The sequence below is a fragment of the Mustelus asterias genome, chromosome 2 (assembly GCF_964213995.1).
Source record: "Mustelus asterias chromosome 2, sMusAst1.hap1.1, whole genome shotgun sequence".
Lineage (NCBI taxonomy): Eukaryota > Metazoa > Chordata > Chondrichthyes > Carcharhiniformes > Triakidae > Mustelus > Mustelus asterias.
In genome coordinates this window covers 79,845,663-79,860,598 of record NC_135802.1, presented here as the reverse complement: position 1 = coordinate 79,860,598, position 14,936 = coordinate 79,845,663, and the positions used below count along the sequence as shown (strand labels likewise).

Sequence of the window (14,936 nt, the reverse complement as noted above, 5' to 3'; positions counted from 1 at the left end):
CAGGACTTCTGGAAAGTTGTTGGCCTCTCTGGTGCCCTCATGTGGTTTGCTCAGTTAATATCTTTTCTCCTTCCGTAACTGTGCTGGATTTTCTATTCCTCTTTTTACACTGCACAACTTCTTAAAATATTCATCAAAATTTTATAGTATTTAACTAAAGCTGGACTCATCATTAGGATCACTTCTGCATGTTTACAAAGCCAGTATGAAAAGGCATTGATCTGGACTTTTTCTGACTTTCTACTTAGACCTGACGTACTTTAGAAATTCTTTTCTCAAGGATGCCAGTTTTCCCGTTAGGTTTAGCCCTTGGATAAGTTCAAATTGTTGCGGATGAATGGAATTCTGATCCATGGTTAAATTTTTAAAAGTATGTTCTGCTTTAAGAGCTTTCTGAACTTCAAGATGGCATTGTCATTCACTTGGAGACAAAGAGATTTCTCGCGCTTAGCAGTTTTGGCAGGCTCCATTATAATGCTGATCATGCCAGTTTGAAAAAAATGTTTTTTCAACAGTGTTTACCAGACACCCTGCTTGCAGTGTGCTTTAGCCTAGTGTTTATTTTAAAATAACAAATTTGCCGAATCCTGGCTTTTGCATGCCTTCAGCTGGACTAAAGAAATTGTGATTTTCCCAGAGATTTCAATTAATTATTTATTTAAAAATTCCAAAGGGAGCTCCACTGTTACACGTTAACTTGGGGATTTGGTGACTATTTTTTTTTCATACTGCGCTTCTGACTCTTCAATTATTTTAAATTTCCAAGTACTTGCTCGGTGTGCTGATTCCACGTTCTGGGATTTGAACCTGGACTTCCAATGACCATGTTTTGGAGTCTTCTGCTGCAGTAAAGAATTTTAAGAGTCTGCCTTCAGCAAGGTTGGCTTATCAAATGCAAATGACACCCCTGTAGTTCCCTCTGAAATTGTTCTGAGAAATCCCAGTTATGATAACAGTCTATCAGTAGCTTTTTAGGCAAAATGAAGAGTGACAGTCCAGAAACTGACAAAATAATGATTTTGTACTTGAAATTCCTGGAGATAGCACACAGAGGGTCAACTCTGAGATCAGGTAACTTGTTCAGCAGAAAAAGACCAGTTTTAAAAATAAGTAGCAATAAGGATAACATTTTAAAATATATAATGCTGGGTTTCTTTCTGTGTTAACACATGAAAGAATGAAATGGAATGTTCAAAGGGTGAACTGAAATAAGGTGGGAGGAGACTCATGTAGAGCATAAATACCTGAATAGACCTGCTGGGCTGAATGGTTTGTTTTGTACTATAAATTTGTTATCTGATGCTGCGTAATTATGATTTCCCGTGACAAGTATCTGATACACATTGTCAGTTTGAGGATAAGGGGTAAGCCTTTTAGGACTAAGGTGAAGAGAAATTTCTTTACCCAGAGAGTGGTGGATCTGTGGAATTCACTACCACAGAAACTAATTGAAGTCAAAACATTGTGCGATTTCAAGAAGATATTAGATATAGCTCTTGGGGCTAATGGGATCAAGGGATATGGGGGGAAAGCGGGATCAGGATATTTGATGATCAGCCATGATCAAGATGAATGGCAGAGCAGGCTTGAAGGGCTGAATGGCCTACTCCTACTTCTATTTTCTATGTTTCTATATACTGTTTAATTGTAGGAGGTATGAGGTTGGAAGAACCATTGATAAACAAATTAATGCTGAGTTCTCATTGAGAATTGATCTGTATGCATTTGAAGCAAGATATAATTTATGGATCTGATAAAGCAACCAGTAATCATGCTTGTCTCTCCAAAAGCACTGTAACCATCTCATGCATAATTTTATTAGGTATCTCTTTTGAATACCAAACAAATAAACTAACTCAAATTAACTGAAGGACAAATTAAAAGGGGCAGCTCCCCAAAAGGAGGGGGAACAGCCCGAATCAAAAATCAAATCACAAAGGAAACTTAAAACATTAAATCATAATGTGATTATCAGAGTCGATAATACACCCCAAAATTATAGTTTATATTCAGACCACAAAGGATTAGACAAAGGGGGAATAATTAAACTCAGATGGGAGAAGGGGAAAAAAGAGAAAGGTGAGAGAGAAGGATGGGGATATTGTTATGAAATCCAACTTATCTTAAAGTCGAGAACAGAGGTCAGGAAGTCTCAAAAGACCTCAGGGTTTTCATGCATGCATGGATTGGGAGTGGGCTGCATAGATTGTCTACAGTGCAGAAGGAGGCCATTCAGTACATCAAGTCTACACTGACTCTCTGACAGAGCATCTTACCCAGGATCCCCACATTATCCACATAACCCTGTGCATTACCCCACTAATCCCCCGAACCTACACATCATGGGACAGTAAGGGGCAACTTAGCACAAACAATCCACCTAAACTTTGGACTGTAGGAGGAAACTCACACAGACATGGGGAGAACATGCAAACTCCACAGAGTCACCCAAGGCTGGAATCAAACATGGGTCCCTGGAGGCAGCAATGCTAACCACTGTGCCACCATGCTACCCATGTGCGATTCAGGAATGTGAATTCTTTGGGCCAAGGACAGGCCAGTGGAAATGCACATAAAAAAAGCATGAAAACCCAAGTCATGTGACTGGGAATGGAGCTCCATTGCAGGTAAGCGTCACAGGCAGGGGACAAAGACAGGTCCCAGTTAAAAAAGAGCAGAGAAACAATCCCAATGTGGGAAATGGGCTGCAGATAGCAGACTGTAAGTGGTGAGAACTCAGGAGAAGTTCCAGCATTCTAAGAAGGCAGCGGAAGATTGGTGACTCTGTACTGCTGAGGTAAAGGTACCCCTTTGGAGCAGTAGTATTCTGCTTGGCACGGCCTAAGAATTGAGGTTCTGCCTGTGAATTGGTGCTTGAGTGCATACTCAGGATTCCAGGGGAATGGAATCTCAGGAGGTAAGAATGAAATTCTGCAAGGTGTGCTTTTGTTGAGGCTGTCAGAGTTGGAGCGATTTTTGAAGAGAATTCCAAGGTGAGATCTTTGAAGGTGAAGACTGGAATTCCTCATGAGAGAGACAAAATTGCAATAATATTGGTTGACCCACAGTGTTTATTGATACCCAGGAAGATTGTTGAGAAATCTGTGGGCTCAGTCTTGGTCACCATTTATTGTGCAGTGTCCACAGTTTGCCTGTTTATTCACATGCACCTCAGATTTACCCTGATTGTTAAAGAGGATAAGATAGATATTATTAAATGTTTTAACTTTCTGACCTTGTATAATAGTTTACTTTTGCTTTTTCAAACCCATGAAATATTCTGACTTTATGCTCTTAGTGTCTTGAATCTCAAATTTTGTCTACAAAATGTTCCTGGTCCCTGGCCAGATCTTACCAAAACTTGAGGCCTGGTCTAGGATCATAACATAAGTGGACTGTGGATGAGGTGCTAAAGAGAGAGGAGTGGTGGGAATGGGGAGAAAGAGGGAAGGAAAAACAGGACAAAAAGAGGAATGTTGGTGAGTGAACTTGTCTCATTTGATGGGGTAGCTTTATCACATGACAGATGAGGGGGTGGTGGGGGAGGTGCGGAAGACCATTATCTTGTTCAGATGTGGGTGAAGTTGGGACATGGGAGGTATGTGCAGGTATTACGGCTGAAATCTGGTATGGGGAAGGGATACAGAAAGATTGCTTGGGTGCTGACATTGATCTGAGGTCAAAATCCTGCTTGGAGCAGGTTACAAAAGGGAAGGTTTTGAGAAAATTTTCTCAGTGAAAGAGATGGATGGATGGAGAATGTGTCAAATCATGTTAGGTGTGAAATTCATACAATACAATTTATCCTTGCTCTTTTCCCCTTTACAGTGGCATTTAGTGACTTGTGTGCATGGACATTCTAACTATTTTGTTTCTCCATGGTTCAGTCTCTTGACATTCAGAAAATATGCCAATTCATCTTGTTTGCATCTAAAATGGATGACCACATACTTCCCCAAAAAGTGTCCTCTCCACCCATCAGTTTTGTTCATTCAATTATTCTACTTAAGTCCCTTTGCAACTTCCTACTCCCATGCATACAACTTACTACATTTCCTAACGAGGCTTATACAGATTGCATTCACTGGGTGCTCTAAACATCTATGCAAGTGTAGTTTTCAAAAAGCTTTTCTGAAATGTACTAAACTAAAACAACAAAAAAAATGACCCACACTTACATGGCTATACTGAAAGAATAATAGGAATTCTTTGAACAACATCCATGCGCTATCACCTTACTTAAGGAAATCTATGACTAAAATATTAATATATTTGTTAATCCACTGGAATTGCACATATTTATGCTGGTGCTTTGCTTGTAGCAAGTCAATTTACAAATGACAAGAAACAAAATATAAAGATTAAAAATGACTTTTGTTTAACACTTCTGCTATCTTCAAAAATAAAACTTGAGTCTCCCATAACAATATTTTCAAAAATCCAGGGATTTGAACAATTTCATTTCCTAAAACACTAAAATGTACGTTTCCAATTGAAAATGGGCATGTATGTGCAGGATTCCTCTTGTAACAGCATAACTAGCTAAATGTTCGTCCTAATACGAGAGTTAAGAAAAACATACACAAAGAGATATTAAAATAACATTTTTACATCTATAATGTTGACCATTTAGGCAATTGGAAATCCAAATACCTAACATACAAGTGAAGAACGCTTTAATAATTAAAACATGAATTACCATTTTTTAACCCAACAGCAACAACAGTAGCAAATTGATTCACATGCTATTAATAGTCTGTAAGCACGATATAATCAGCATTTAAAAAAAACTTCAACCTAAAAAGGTTTTTGGCATCAAGTAGTTCCTGGTTTCAACCCATGAAACACATTCCAACCATGCAGATACAGTTTAGGTAGAGCCGGAACTCAATTTTTTGACCTGTTGTAACTGGATAACTGTTGATTCAGAGTTTGGTCTATTGAACTAGGTCAGTGTGAAGCTTTTAAAATATAAAGTAATTATTGTATTTTCTATGCACGTGGATAACCATACTCACACTAATAAAGAAATTAAAAAATGGGGATTCAAGCTTGATTAATTACAAAAAAGTTTTAACTACGCCTGCATTGCATTCAGTCAGCTTCTGACAAGAATGACACAGAAACGAAGAAAATTGCTGCATGATGGCGCAAATATTGTGTACCCTTACAAGAATGGCAGTGAGTTGGAATTTAAAGGCCAAGTTGAATACAGTCTCCTGATCAATGTCGACAAGACAAAGGTGATGGGGTGGGTGGAACGACCTGCAAGATTCTCATTAATAGAGTTCAGCTTGAACAGGTTAATTCCTTGGGTCACTCATCATGGAAGATGCAGAGTCTGCCAAAGAAATTTGGATTATACCTAACAAGGGTTGTGGCATTGTGAACTCACTTGAAAGAGTATTGAGTAGCCAAAGGTTCACAATGATAACAAAAATTGGTCTTCTGAAAGCTGTATGTTGTGTGGTCGACGGCAACGTATGGCTGCAGAAGCTGGACCATCAAGAGGAGTGACGAGGTTCAAATAAAATCATTTAAAATCAAAGGAATATCAGACAGATATTGTGTGATTCATGGACGGCCAAACCGACAAACGAGTGGATATCTGAGAAAACTCATGTTAAGAGGAACTTGTTTGAGGCAGTGATATCAAGGAAGCTCACATATTTTGTACAAGCGATGCGAACAGGAGGGGTGTTTGGAAAAAGAGAGGGGTAATGCAAGGCAATACATTTGGAAAATGTGCACAAGGAAGACCCAAGATGGCATGAATGGATAATATCAGAACATGAAGTGGTCTCTCTATGGGATAGCATATACAACTACCATGTCGTGTAAATACTGTTAAAGCCCGCAACACCTAAATTACAGACACACACACTGAATCTTCTTTGATTTTCTGTAGGAACACCTGGGCTTTGCCCTACGTCTTAGTTGATGACGACACAGGACAAGGATCAGAACACATATGAAAATGCAGTAAAAACCCACATCCTATAATTTTTACATAATTGCATTGCAATACTAATGACATTTCAACCCAACAGAGCTCCTGGGATATCTCGTACTCAAAACGTTATACTTATTATTACCTATTATGGCACAGTGGTTAGCACTGCTGCCTCACAGTGAAGGGGACCCAGGTTCAATTCCAGCCTCGGGTCACTGTGTGGAGTTTGCACTTTCTCCCCATGTCTGCGTGGGTTTCTTCCAGGTGCTCCGGTTTCCCCTCTCAGGCCAAAGATGTGCAGGTTAGGTTGATTGGCCATACTAAATTGACCCTAGTGTCAGGGATTTAGCCTGATGTGTGGGGTTACGGGAATAGGGCCTGGGTGGGATTGTGGTCAGTACAGCCTCGATGGGACAAATGGCCTCCTTCCGTACTGTAGGGATTCTATGATTCTAATGACAAAAAAATCTTGAACATATATATAATACCTTGGTGCAGGTGCTCTGTTTCTTATTCTTTTTGTTTTTTTTCTATTCTTTCATGAGAGATGGGCATCACCAGCAAGGCCAGCATTTGTTGCCTGTTCCTAATTGCCCTCAAGACTAGTTAAGAGTCAACCACATTGCTGTGGGTCTGGAGTCACATGTAGGCCAGAACAGGCAAGGACGGATGAATGAACACTGCTCGACAATCACCAGGCAAGACTGTTCTCTTCCTGTTGGGGAGCACTTCAGCGGTCACGGGCATTCGGCCTCTGATATTCGGGTAAGCGTTCTCCAAGGCGGCCTTCGCGACACACGACAGCGCAGAGTCGCGGAGCAGAAACTGATAGCCAGGTTCCGCACACACAAGGACGGCCTCAACCGGGATATTGGGTTTATGTCACACTATTTCACATAAATATTTCTGCTTTTTTCCTCCTGAGTCTTTATCATGCGATCCTAGAATCAGAATTTATGTCACACTATTTGTAACTCCCACAGTTGCGTGGACCTGCAGAGTTTCACTGGCTGTCTTGTCTGGAGACAATACACATCTTTTTAGCCTGTCTTGATGCTCTCTCCACTCCCATTGTTTTGTTTCTTAAAGACTGGATTAGTTGTAAGTATTCGCATTCCAACCATTATTCATGTAAATTGAGTCTGTGTCTTATAAGTTCTGTTTGTGAACAGAATTCCCACTCACCTGAAGAAGGGGCTCAGAGCCTCGAAAGCTTGTGTGGCTTTTGCTACCAAATAAACCTGTTGGACTTTAACCTGGTGTTGTTAAACTTCTTACTGTGTTTACCCCAGTCCAACGCCGGCATCTCCACATCATGACTACTATAGAATACACCCAGCAATGTGATTGTACTTCTGCTGTTTCTTCACTGTAACCAAATAGATTATGTCCTTACCCTTCTGGGACATCAACTCTCACCAGCACTGTAGTGTTCTCATTAATGAACACTGCTACCACTCCACCTTTCTTTCCTGAACACCTATTTATCCAGGAATATTTAGTACCTAGCCCTGTCCTTCGTTGAATCAGATCTCAATTATCGCCACGTTATATTTCTATGTGACTATTGATGGCTATAGCTGACAAACTTTATTTACCACACTCCATGCATTCACGTACATGCACAATAATATTAATTTAGATTGTTTTACATTCCCTCTTACTCTGACCCCACTTAATAGCTCACTATTTCCTACCCTATTGCTACCTCAACGCCTCCTGTAACCCCTGTAAGTTAAAGTTTCGCCATTAGCACTTGCAAATCACCCCTCAAGGACATTGGTTTGAGATCTGTTCAGGTGCAACCTATCTAGCTTGTACAGGTCTCATTTCCCTCAGAACAGGTCCCAGTGTCCTAGAAATCTAAAGCGCTTCCTCCTGTATCAGCCATGCATTAATCTGCTCGATCCTCCTATTTCTATACTCACATTTGTGAGATACAGGGAGATTTCTGGAGATTGTCACCTTTGAGGTCTTGTTTGCTAGTTTCCTTCCTAGCTCCCTAAACTCTGCTTGCAGGATTGCCATTTCATAGAAATCTGCATGCCGTAAAGATAGCAAAAGATATTCAGTTTTTAAAAAAAAACACATTTTTACTGATTTTCATGCGCTCAACGTGAAGCTGAAAAGTTCTCTATTTTAGATACTCTTTCATGCCTGGTGATGGATCATCCAACAATAACAAATATTCTAAACAGTTTTCCAAATCAAACTAGGTAGTATTAAAATGTGTAATTATCCTTTACTTGTATCAGATCTCCCCACCTTCAATTGAACCATCAAGGTTGTACTCCTGCATTCTTGTCAAGCTATCAATAGCTTTAAGAGGAGGTTCTCTCATTGTATCCATGAATGATGTTTTCCTTTCCTGCTCCTCTCCAAAGATGTTATTGTTATTGTTCATTTGTGTTCCATTGGTCCTTGTTAATTTTTGAAGTTCGACCTTCAGTTCTGCAATCTAGAAAAAGGAATTTAAAAAAAAAATCAAGGCTAAAAGACAGTCATAGAATTTTATAGCATAAAAAGAGGCCCTTCAGCTCATTGTGTTTGCAGTGGCCATCAAGCCCCTATCTATTCTAATCCCATTTTCCAATACTTGGTCCATAGCCCTGTATGCTATGCCATTTCAAGTTCTCATCTAAATGCTTCTGAAATGCTGCAAGGGTTCCTGCCTCTACCACCCTTTCAGGCAGAGAGTTCCAGATTCCCACGACCTTCTGGGTGAAGAAGCTTTTACTCAAATCCCCTCAATCATCTTCCCCTTATCTTAAATCTATGCCCGTTGGATATTGACCCCTCTATTAAGGGGAAAGGTTCCTTCTCATCTACGCTATGTCCCTTATAATTTTGTAACCCTTGATCAAGTTCCCCCTCAGTCTTCACTGCTCTAAGGAAAACAACCCCAGCCTAACCAGCTTCTTTTCACAGTTGAAATGCTCCAGCCCAGGCAACATCCTGGTGAATTTCCTCTGGGCCCTCATCCTTCCTATAGTGTGGCGACCAGAATTGCGCACAGATTACTCCAGTTGTGCCATAATGAGTACTTTATACAGCTCCATCTTAACTTCCCTGCTCTTGTATTCTTTGCCTTGGCTAATAGAGGCAGGTATCCTATATGCCTTCTTAAGCACCTTATCTACCTGTCCTGTTGCTTTCAGGGACCTTAAGACATGCACCCTGAGGTCCCTTTGGTCCTCTGTCTTCTTAGGGTCCTACCGTTCATTGTATTGCCTTGCCCTTTTAGTTCTCCTAAAATGCATCACCTCACACTTTTCAGGGATAAATTCCATTTGCCACTGCACTGCCCATCTGACCAGCCCGTCTGTATCATCCTGTAATATAGAAGTACCATAAATAAATTGGGTCAATTGACTTAAGTGAGAATCTTACGATAACATTATCACTTTGCAAGACTTATATAGCTTGTTTTGAGGAGAATTAATAACTATCATAGCCTACGAACTATACTTCCCTAAATTGCAAATTCTAAAAGCAGAACGTAGGGAGCTAGGAAACAAGCTGAAAAGTAGGACCTCAAAGGTAGTAATCTCAGGATTACTACCTGTGCCACGTGCTAGTCAGAGTAGGATATATGGGATGAATATGTGGCTAAAACGATGGTGAGAGGGGGAGAGTTTCAGATTACTGGGGTATTGGGACTGGTTCTGGGGGAGGTGGGACCTATAAAAATAAGATGGGCAGCACCTGGGCAAGACCGGGACTGAGGTTCTTGGGGGAATGTGTGTGTGTGTGTGGGGGGGGGGCACACTTGCTAGAATGATTGGGAAGGGTTTAAACTAATACGACAGGGAGATGGGAGCCTATGTAAGGATTCAGAGCAGGGGAAATCAAGAACAAGTGGAAAGGACAGCAAGGAGAATAAGAAGTGATAGAAAAATCAAAGGCCAGAGTCCGATAAGGACAAAGTAAAAAATAGTAGGAATGGGACAAGAAACATTAAAAAGGGTTCAGCTTTAGGTTTTGTACCCGAATGCTCAGAGCATTCAAAACAAAATGGATGAATTAGTTGCGCAGATTGATGTAAAGGGTATGATATAGTTGACATTACATAGACATGGCTCCAAGGTGGCCAAGGATGGGAACTAAACATTGAGGGTTATTCAGTGTTTAGGAAGGACAGACAGAACGGAAAAGGCGCTGGAGTTGCATTGCTGATTAAAAGATGATGTTGATACAATATTAAGGTAAGATATTAGCACAGATGATGTGGAATCTGTATGGGTCGAGTTAAGAAACACCAGGGGGCAAAAGATATTTGTGGAGGTGTTTTACAGACCACCCAACTGTCGTTGTAACATTGGGAATAGCATTAGGCAGGAAATCAGAGATGTATGTGTTGAAGGAACATCTGTGATTATGGGTGACTTTAATCTGCATATAGATTGGGAGAGTCAAATTAGTCACAGTACAATAGAGGAGGAATTTCTGGAGTGCATATGGGATGTTTATCTGGACCAATACACTGATGAACCAACAAGGGAACAGGCTATACTGGACTGGGTATTGTGCGATGAGAAAGGATTAGTTGGCAATCTAGTTGTGTCAGAACCCTTGGGGATGAGTGACCATAATATGATAGAATTCTTTGTCAACGTGGATAGTGATTTTGAGACCAGGGCCCTGAATCTCAATAAAGGTAACTATGATGGTATGAGACATGAATTGTCTATGATGGACTAGGAAACTGCATTACTGAAAAGGACAATGACAGACAATGGCAGGCATTTAAGGAACAAATAGATGAACTGCAGAAGTTAATTAATTCCTGTTTGGTGCAAGAGTGGTAAGGGAACTGTGGCCAAACCATGGATTACAAGGAAAATTAGAGATAATATTAGATTTAAAGAAGAAGCATACTAATTGGTAGGAAAAAGCAATAGACCAGAGGATTGGCAGCAGTTTAATATTCAGCACACGAAAACCAAGGGATTGATTAAGAAGGGAAAATAGAGCATTAAAGTAAGTTAGCAGACAACATAAGAACTGACTGTAAAGTTTCTACAGGTATGTAAAGAGAAAAAGATTGACAAAAACTAATGTTGGCCCCTTAGTCAGAAACAGGAGAATTCATAACAGGGGACAAAGAAATGGCCAAGGAATTCAATTCATACTTTGCTTCTGTCTTCATAAAGGAAGACATGAATAATAAACCAGAAGTTCTGAGAAAAACAAGTTTTAGTGAGATGACGACGAAAATCACTTTTAGTAGGGAAATGGCTTTAGAGAAATTGATGGGATTGAAGGTCTCCAGAGCCTGATAATCTTCATCCCAGAGTACTTGAGGAAGTGGCCCTGGAAATAGTGGATTAGTGGTTATTTTCCAAAATTCTTTGGACTGGTTCCGACGGATTGGAGGGTAGCTAAAGTAAGCCCGCTATTCAAAAAGGATGGTAGAGAGAAAACAGGGAAATATAGGTCAGTGAGACTAATGTAGGTACTGGGGAAGTTGCTAGAGTCCATTATCAAGGATTTCATAGCTCAGCATTTGGAAAGCAGTGGTATAATCAGACAAAGTCAACATGGATTTACAAAGAGGAAATCATGCTTGACGAATCTATTGGAATTCTTTGAGTATGTAACCAGTAGAGTTGACCAAGGAGAACCGGTGGATGTGGTTTACTTAGACTTTTAGAAGGCTTTCAAAAGGTCTCACGTAGCATACTCCTGTGTAAAGTTAGGATTGCTGGTAGTGTCTTGGTTAGCAGATAGGAAGTAAAGAGTTGACATAAATGGGTCCTTTTCCAATTGGAAGGCAGTGAATAGTGGGGTACTTGTAGGGATCTATGCTAGGACCCCAACTGTTCATATTATATATTAATGATTTGGAAGAGGGAACTAAATGTATTGTCTCCAAATTTGCAGATAATAAAAGGCTGGGTGGGTGGATGAGCTGTGAGGCTGTATGTATGGGCATAAGTATGGCAGAGGTAGTATAATGTGGATAAATGTGAGGTTATCCACTTCAGGAGCAAAAATAGAATGGCAGATTATTAGGAAGATTATTAGGCAGATTAAGGAGACAAATGGTATCATAGAATCCTACAGTGCAGATGGAGGCCATTCGGCCCACCGAGTCTGCACCGACCGCAATCCCACCCAGACCCTATTCCCACAACCCCATGCATTTACTGTAGCTAGTCCCCCTGTCACTAAGGGGCAATTTAGCATGGCCAGTACACCTAACCCGGACATCTTTGGACTGTGGGAGGAAACCGGAGCACCCGAAGGAAACCCAAGCAGACACAGGGAGAACGTGCAAACTCCACACAAACAGGGACCCAAGCCAGGAATCGAACCCGAGTCCCTGGCGCTGTGAGGCAGCAGTGTTAACTACTGTGCCACCGTGCTGTCCCACCTATCTGCTAACCAAGGGTGGTATGTTGGCCTTCATAGCAAGACAATTTGAGTACAAGGGGATTCAATTGCAAGTGAAAGAGACAGGCATTTCTGTGGACGCAAACGAGACTCCAGGATGGTACGTTGGCTCTCTGGTGCAAGGGTCAAGGATGTCTCGGAGTGGCAGCAGGATATTCCGGAGGGGGAGGGTGAACAGCCAGCTGTCGTGGTGCATATAGGCACCAACGATGTAGGAAAGAACAGGATGAGGTCCTACAAGCGGAATTTAGGGATTTAGGACTTAAACTAAAAAGTAGGACCTCAAAGGTAGTAATCTTAGGTTTGTCACCAGTGCCATGTGCTAGTCAGAGTAGGAATGTCAGGATAGCTAAGATGAGTATGTGGCTTGAGAAATGGTGCAAGAGGGAGGGATTCAAATTCCTGGGACATTGGAACCGGTTCTGGGGGAGGTGGGACCCGTACAAATTGGATGGTCTGCACCAATTACCTAGAGGGAGTTTGCTAGTGCTATTGGGAAAGGTTTAAACTAATGTGGCAGGGGGATGGGAACCGATGCAGGAAGTCAGAGGGAAGTAAAGCGGGGACAGAAACAAAAGGCAGTAAGGGGAAAAATGAAAGGCAGAGAAACCAAAGTCAAATATCAAAAAGGGCCAGAGTAGAGTACAGAGACTGTGGAGAACTCAGTGAATGGGTCCAATAAGGCTAAGAGAAATAAAACACAGAGACAGTACACAAAACATGACCGGATAAATGGTCTGAGAAAGCAGGGCAGAGAGCAAGGGAAGTCTAGATTAAACTGCATTTGTTTCAATGCAAGAGCCTGACGGGCAAGGCAGATGAATTCAGGGAATGGGTGGGTATATGGGACTGGGATATTATAGCTATTACTGAAACATGGCTAAGGGAGGGGCAGGACTGGCAGCTCAATATTCCAGGGTACAGATGCTATAGGAAAGATAGAACAGGAGATGAGAAAGGAGGGGAGAGTTGAGATTTTTATTAGGGAGAACATCACAGCAGTACTGAGAAGGGATATATCTGAGGGTTCACCCACTGAGTTTATATAGGTAAAAGTAAAAAATAAAAAGGGAAAGGTCACTTTGATAGGATTGTACTACAGGTCCCCAAATAGTCAGCGAGAAATTGAGGAACAAATATGTAAGAAGATTACGGATAGCTGCAAGAAAAATAGGGTAGTAATAGTAGGGGACTTTAACTTTCTCAAAATTGACCGGGACAGCCATAGCATTAGGGGCTTGGATGGAGAGAAATTTGTTCAGTGTATTCAGGAGGAATTTCTCATTCAGTATGTGGATGGCCCGAGTCGAGTGGGGGCAAAACTTGACCTGCTCTTGGGAAATAAGGGCAGGTGACAGGAGTGTTCGTGAGGGATCACTTTGGGATCGGTGACCATAATTCCATTAGTTTTAAGATAGCTATGGAGAATAATAGGTCTGGCCCAAAAGTTAAAATTCTAAATTGGGGCAAGGCCAATTGTGACAGTGTGATACAGGAACTTTCAAAAGTTGGCTGGGGGAGTCTGCTGGGAGGCAACGGTTCAGCTGGTAAGTGGGAGGCTTTCAAAAGTGTGTTAGCAAGGGTTCAGGCTAAGCACATTCCTTTTAAAGTGAAAGGCAAGGCTGGTAGAAGTAGGGAACGCTGGATGGCTTGGGATATTGAGGCCCTGGTTAAAAAGGAGGCGGCGGCATATGACATGAATAGACAGCCGGGATCAAGTGGATCCCTTGATTGTCAGAGTAGAGTTAAGAGAGAAATCAGGAGGGCAAAAAGGGGACATGAGATTGCTTTGGCAGATAAAACAAAGGAGAATCCAAAGAGCTTCTACAAATACATAAAGGGCAAAAGAGTAATTAAGGAGAGAGCATCAACAAGGTCATTTATGTGTGGATCCACAAGACATCCTAAATGAATATTTCTCACCCGTATTTACTGTTGAAAAAGGCATGGATGTTAGGGAACAAAGAACATAGAAAAGTACAGCACGTGAGTAGGCCCTTCGGCCCTCCAAGCCTGCAGCTATCATGATGCCTGCCTAAACTAAAACCATATGCACCTATGAAGTCCGTATCCTTCCATTCCCATCCTATTCATGTATTCGTCTAGTTGCCCCTTAAATGCTGCTATCGTACCTGCTCCCACCACCTCCTTGGCAGCACGTTGCAGACATTCACCACCCTGTGTAAAAAACTTGCCTCGCACATCTCCTCTAAACTTTTCCCCAAGCACTTTAAACCTATGTTCCCTTGTACTTGACTTTTCTACCTAGGAAAGAGCATCTGACTATCCACTCTGTCCATGCCACTTATAATCTTGTAAACCTCTATCAGATCACCCCTCAACCTCCGTCGTTCCAGTAAGAATAAACCGAGTTTATCCAACCTCTCCTCATGGCTAATATGCCTCAGACCAGGCAACATCCTGATAAACCTCTTCTGTACCTTCCCCAAAGCATCCACATCCTTCCGGTAGTGTGGTGACTAGAATTGCGCACAATATTCAAAATGAAGTCTCACTGAGGTTCTGTGCAGCTGCAGCATGACCTGCGAATTTTGATGCTCAATGCCCCGACCGATGAAGGCAAGCA

General features: G+C 41.5%; 1 protein-coding gene across 20 annotated transcripts in view; it reads right to left on the bottom strand.

Annotated features, from left to right (window-relative positions):
• The window catches only part of ppp1r9a (protein phosphatase 1, regulatory subunit 9A), a 343,843-nt gene that overhangs the window by 79,910 nt on the left and 248,997 nt on the right, over positions 1-14,936 (bottom strand). For all 20 annotated transcript variants that reach the window (XM_078237727.1, XM_078237812.1, XM_078237839.1 and 17 more), the window contains one exon: positions 8,219-8,411. In XM_078237727.1, the coding sequence (XP_078093853.1) occupies positions 8,219-8,411 (193 nt within the window). The remainder of the gene's footprint in view (positions 1-8,218; positions 8,412-14,936) is intronic.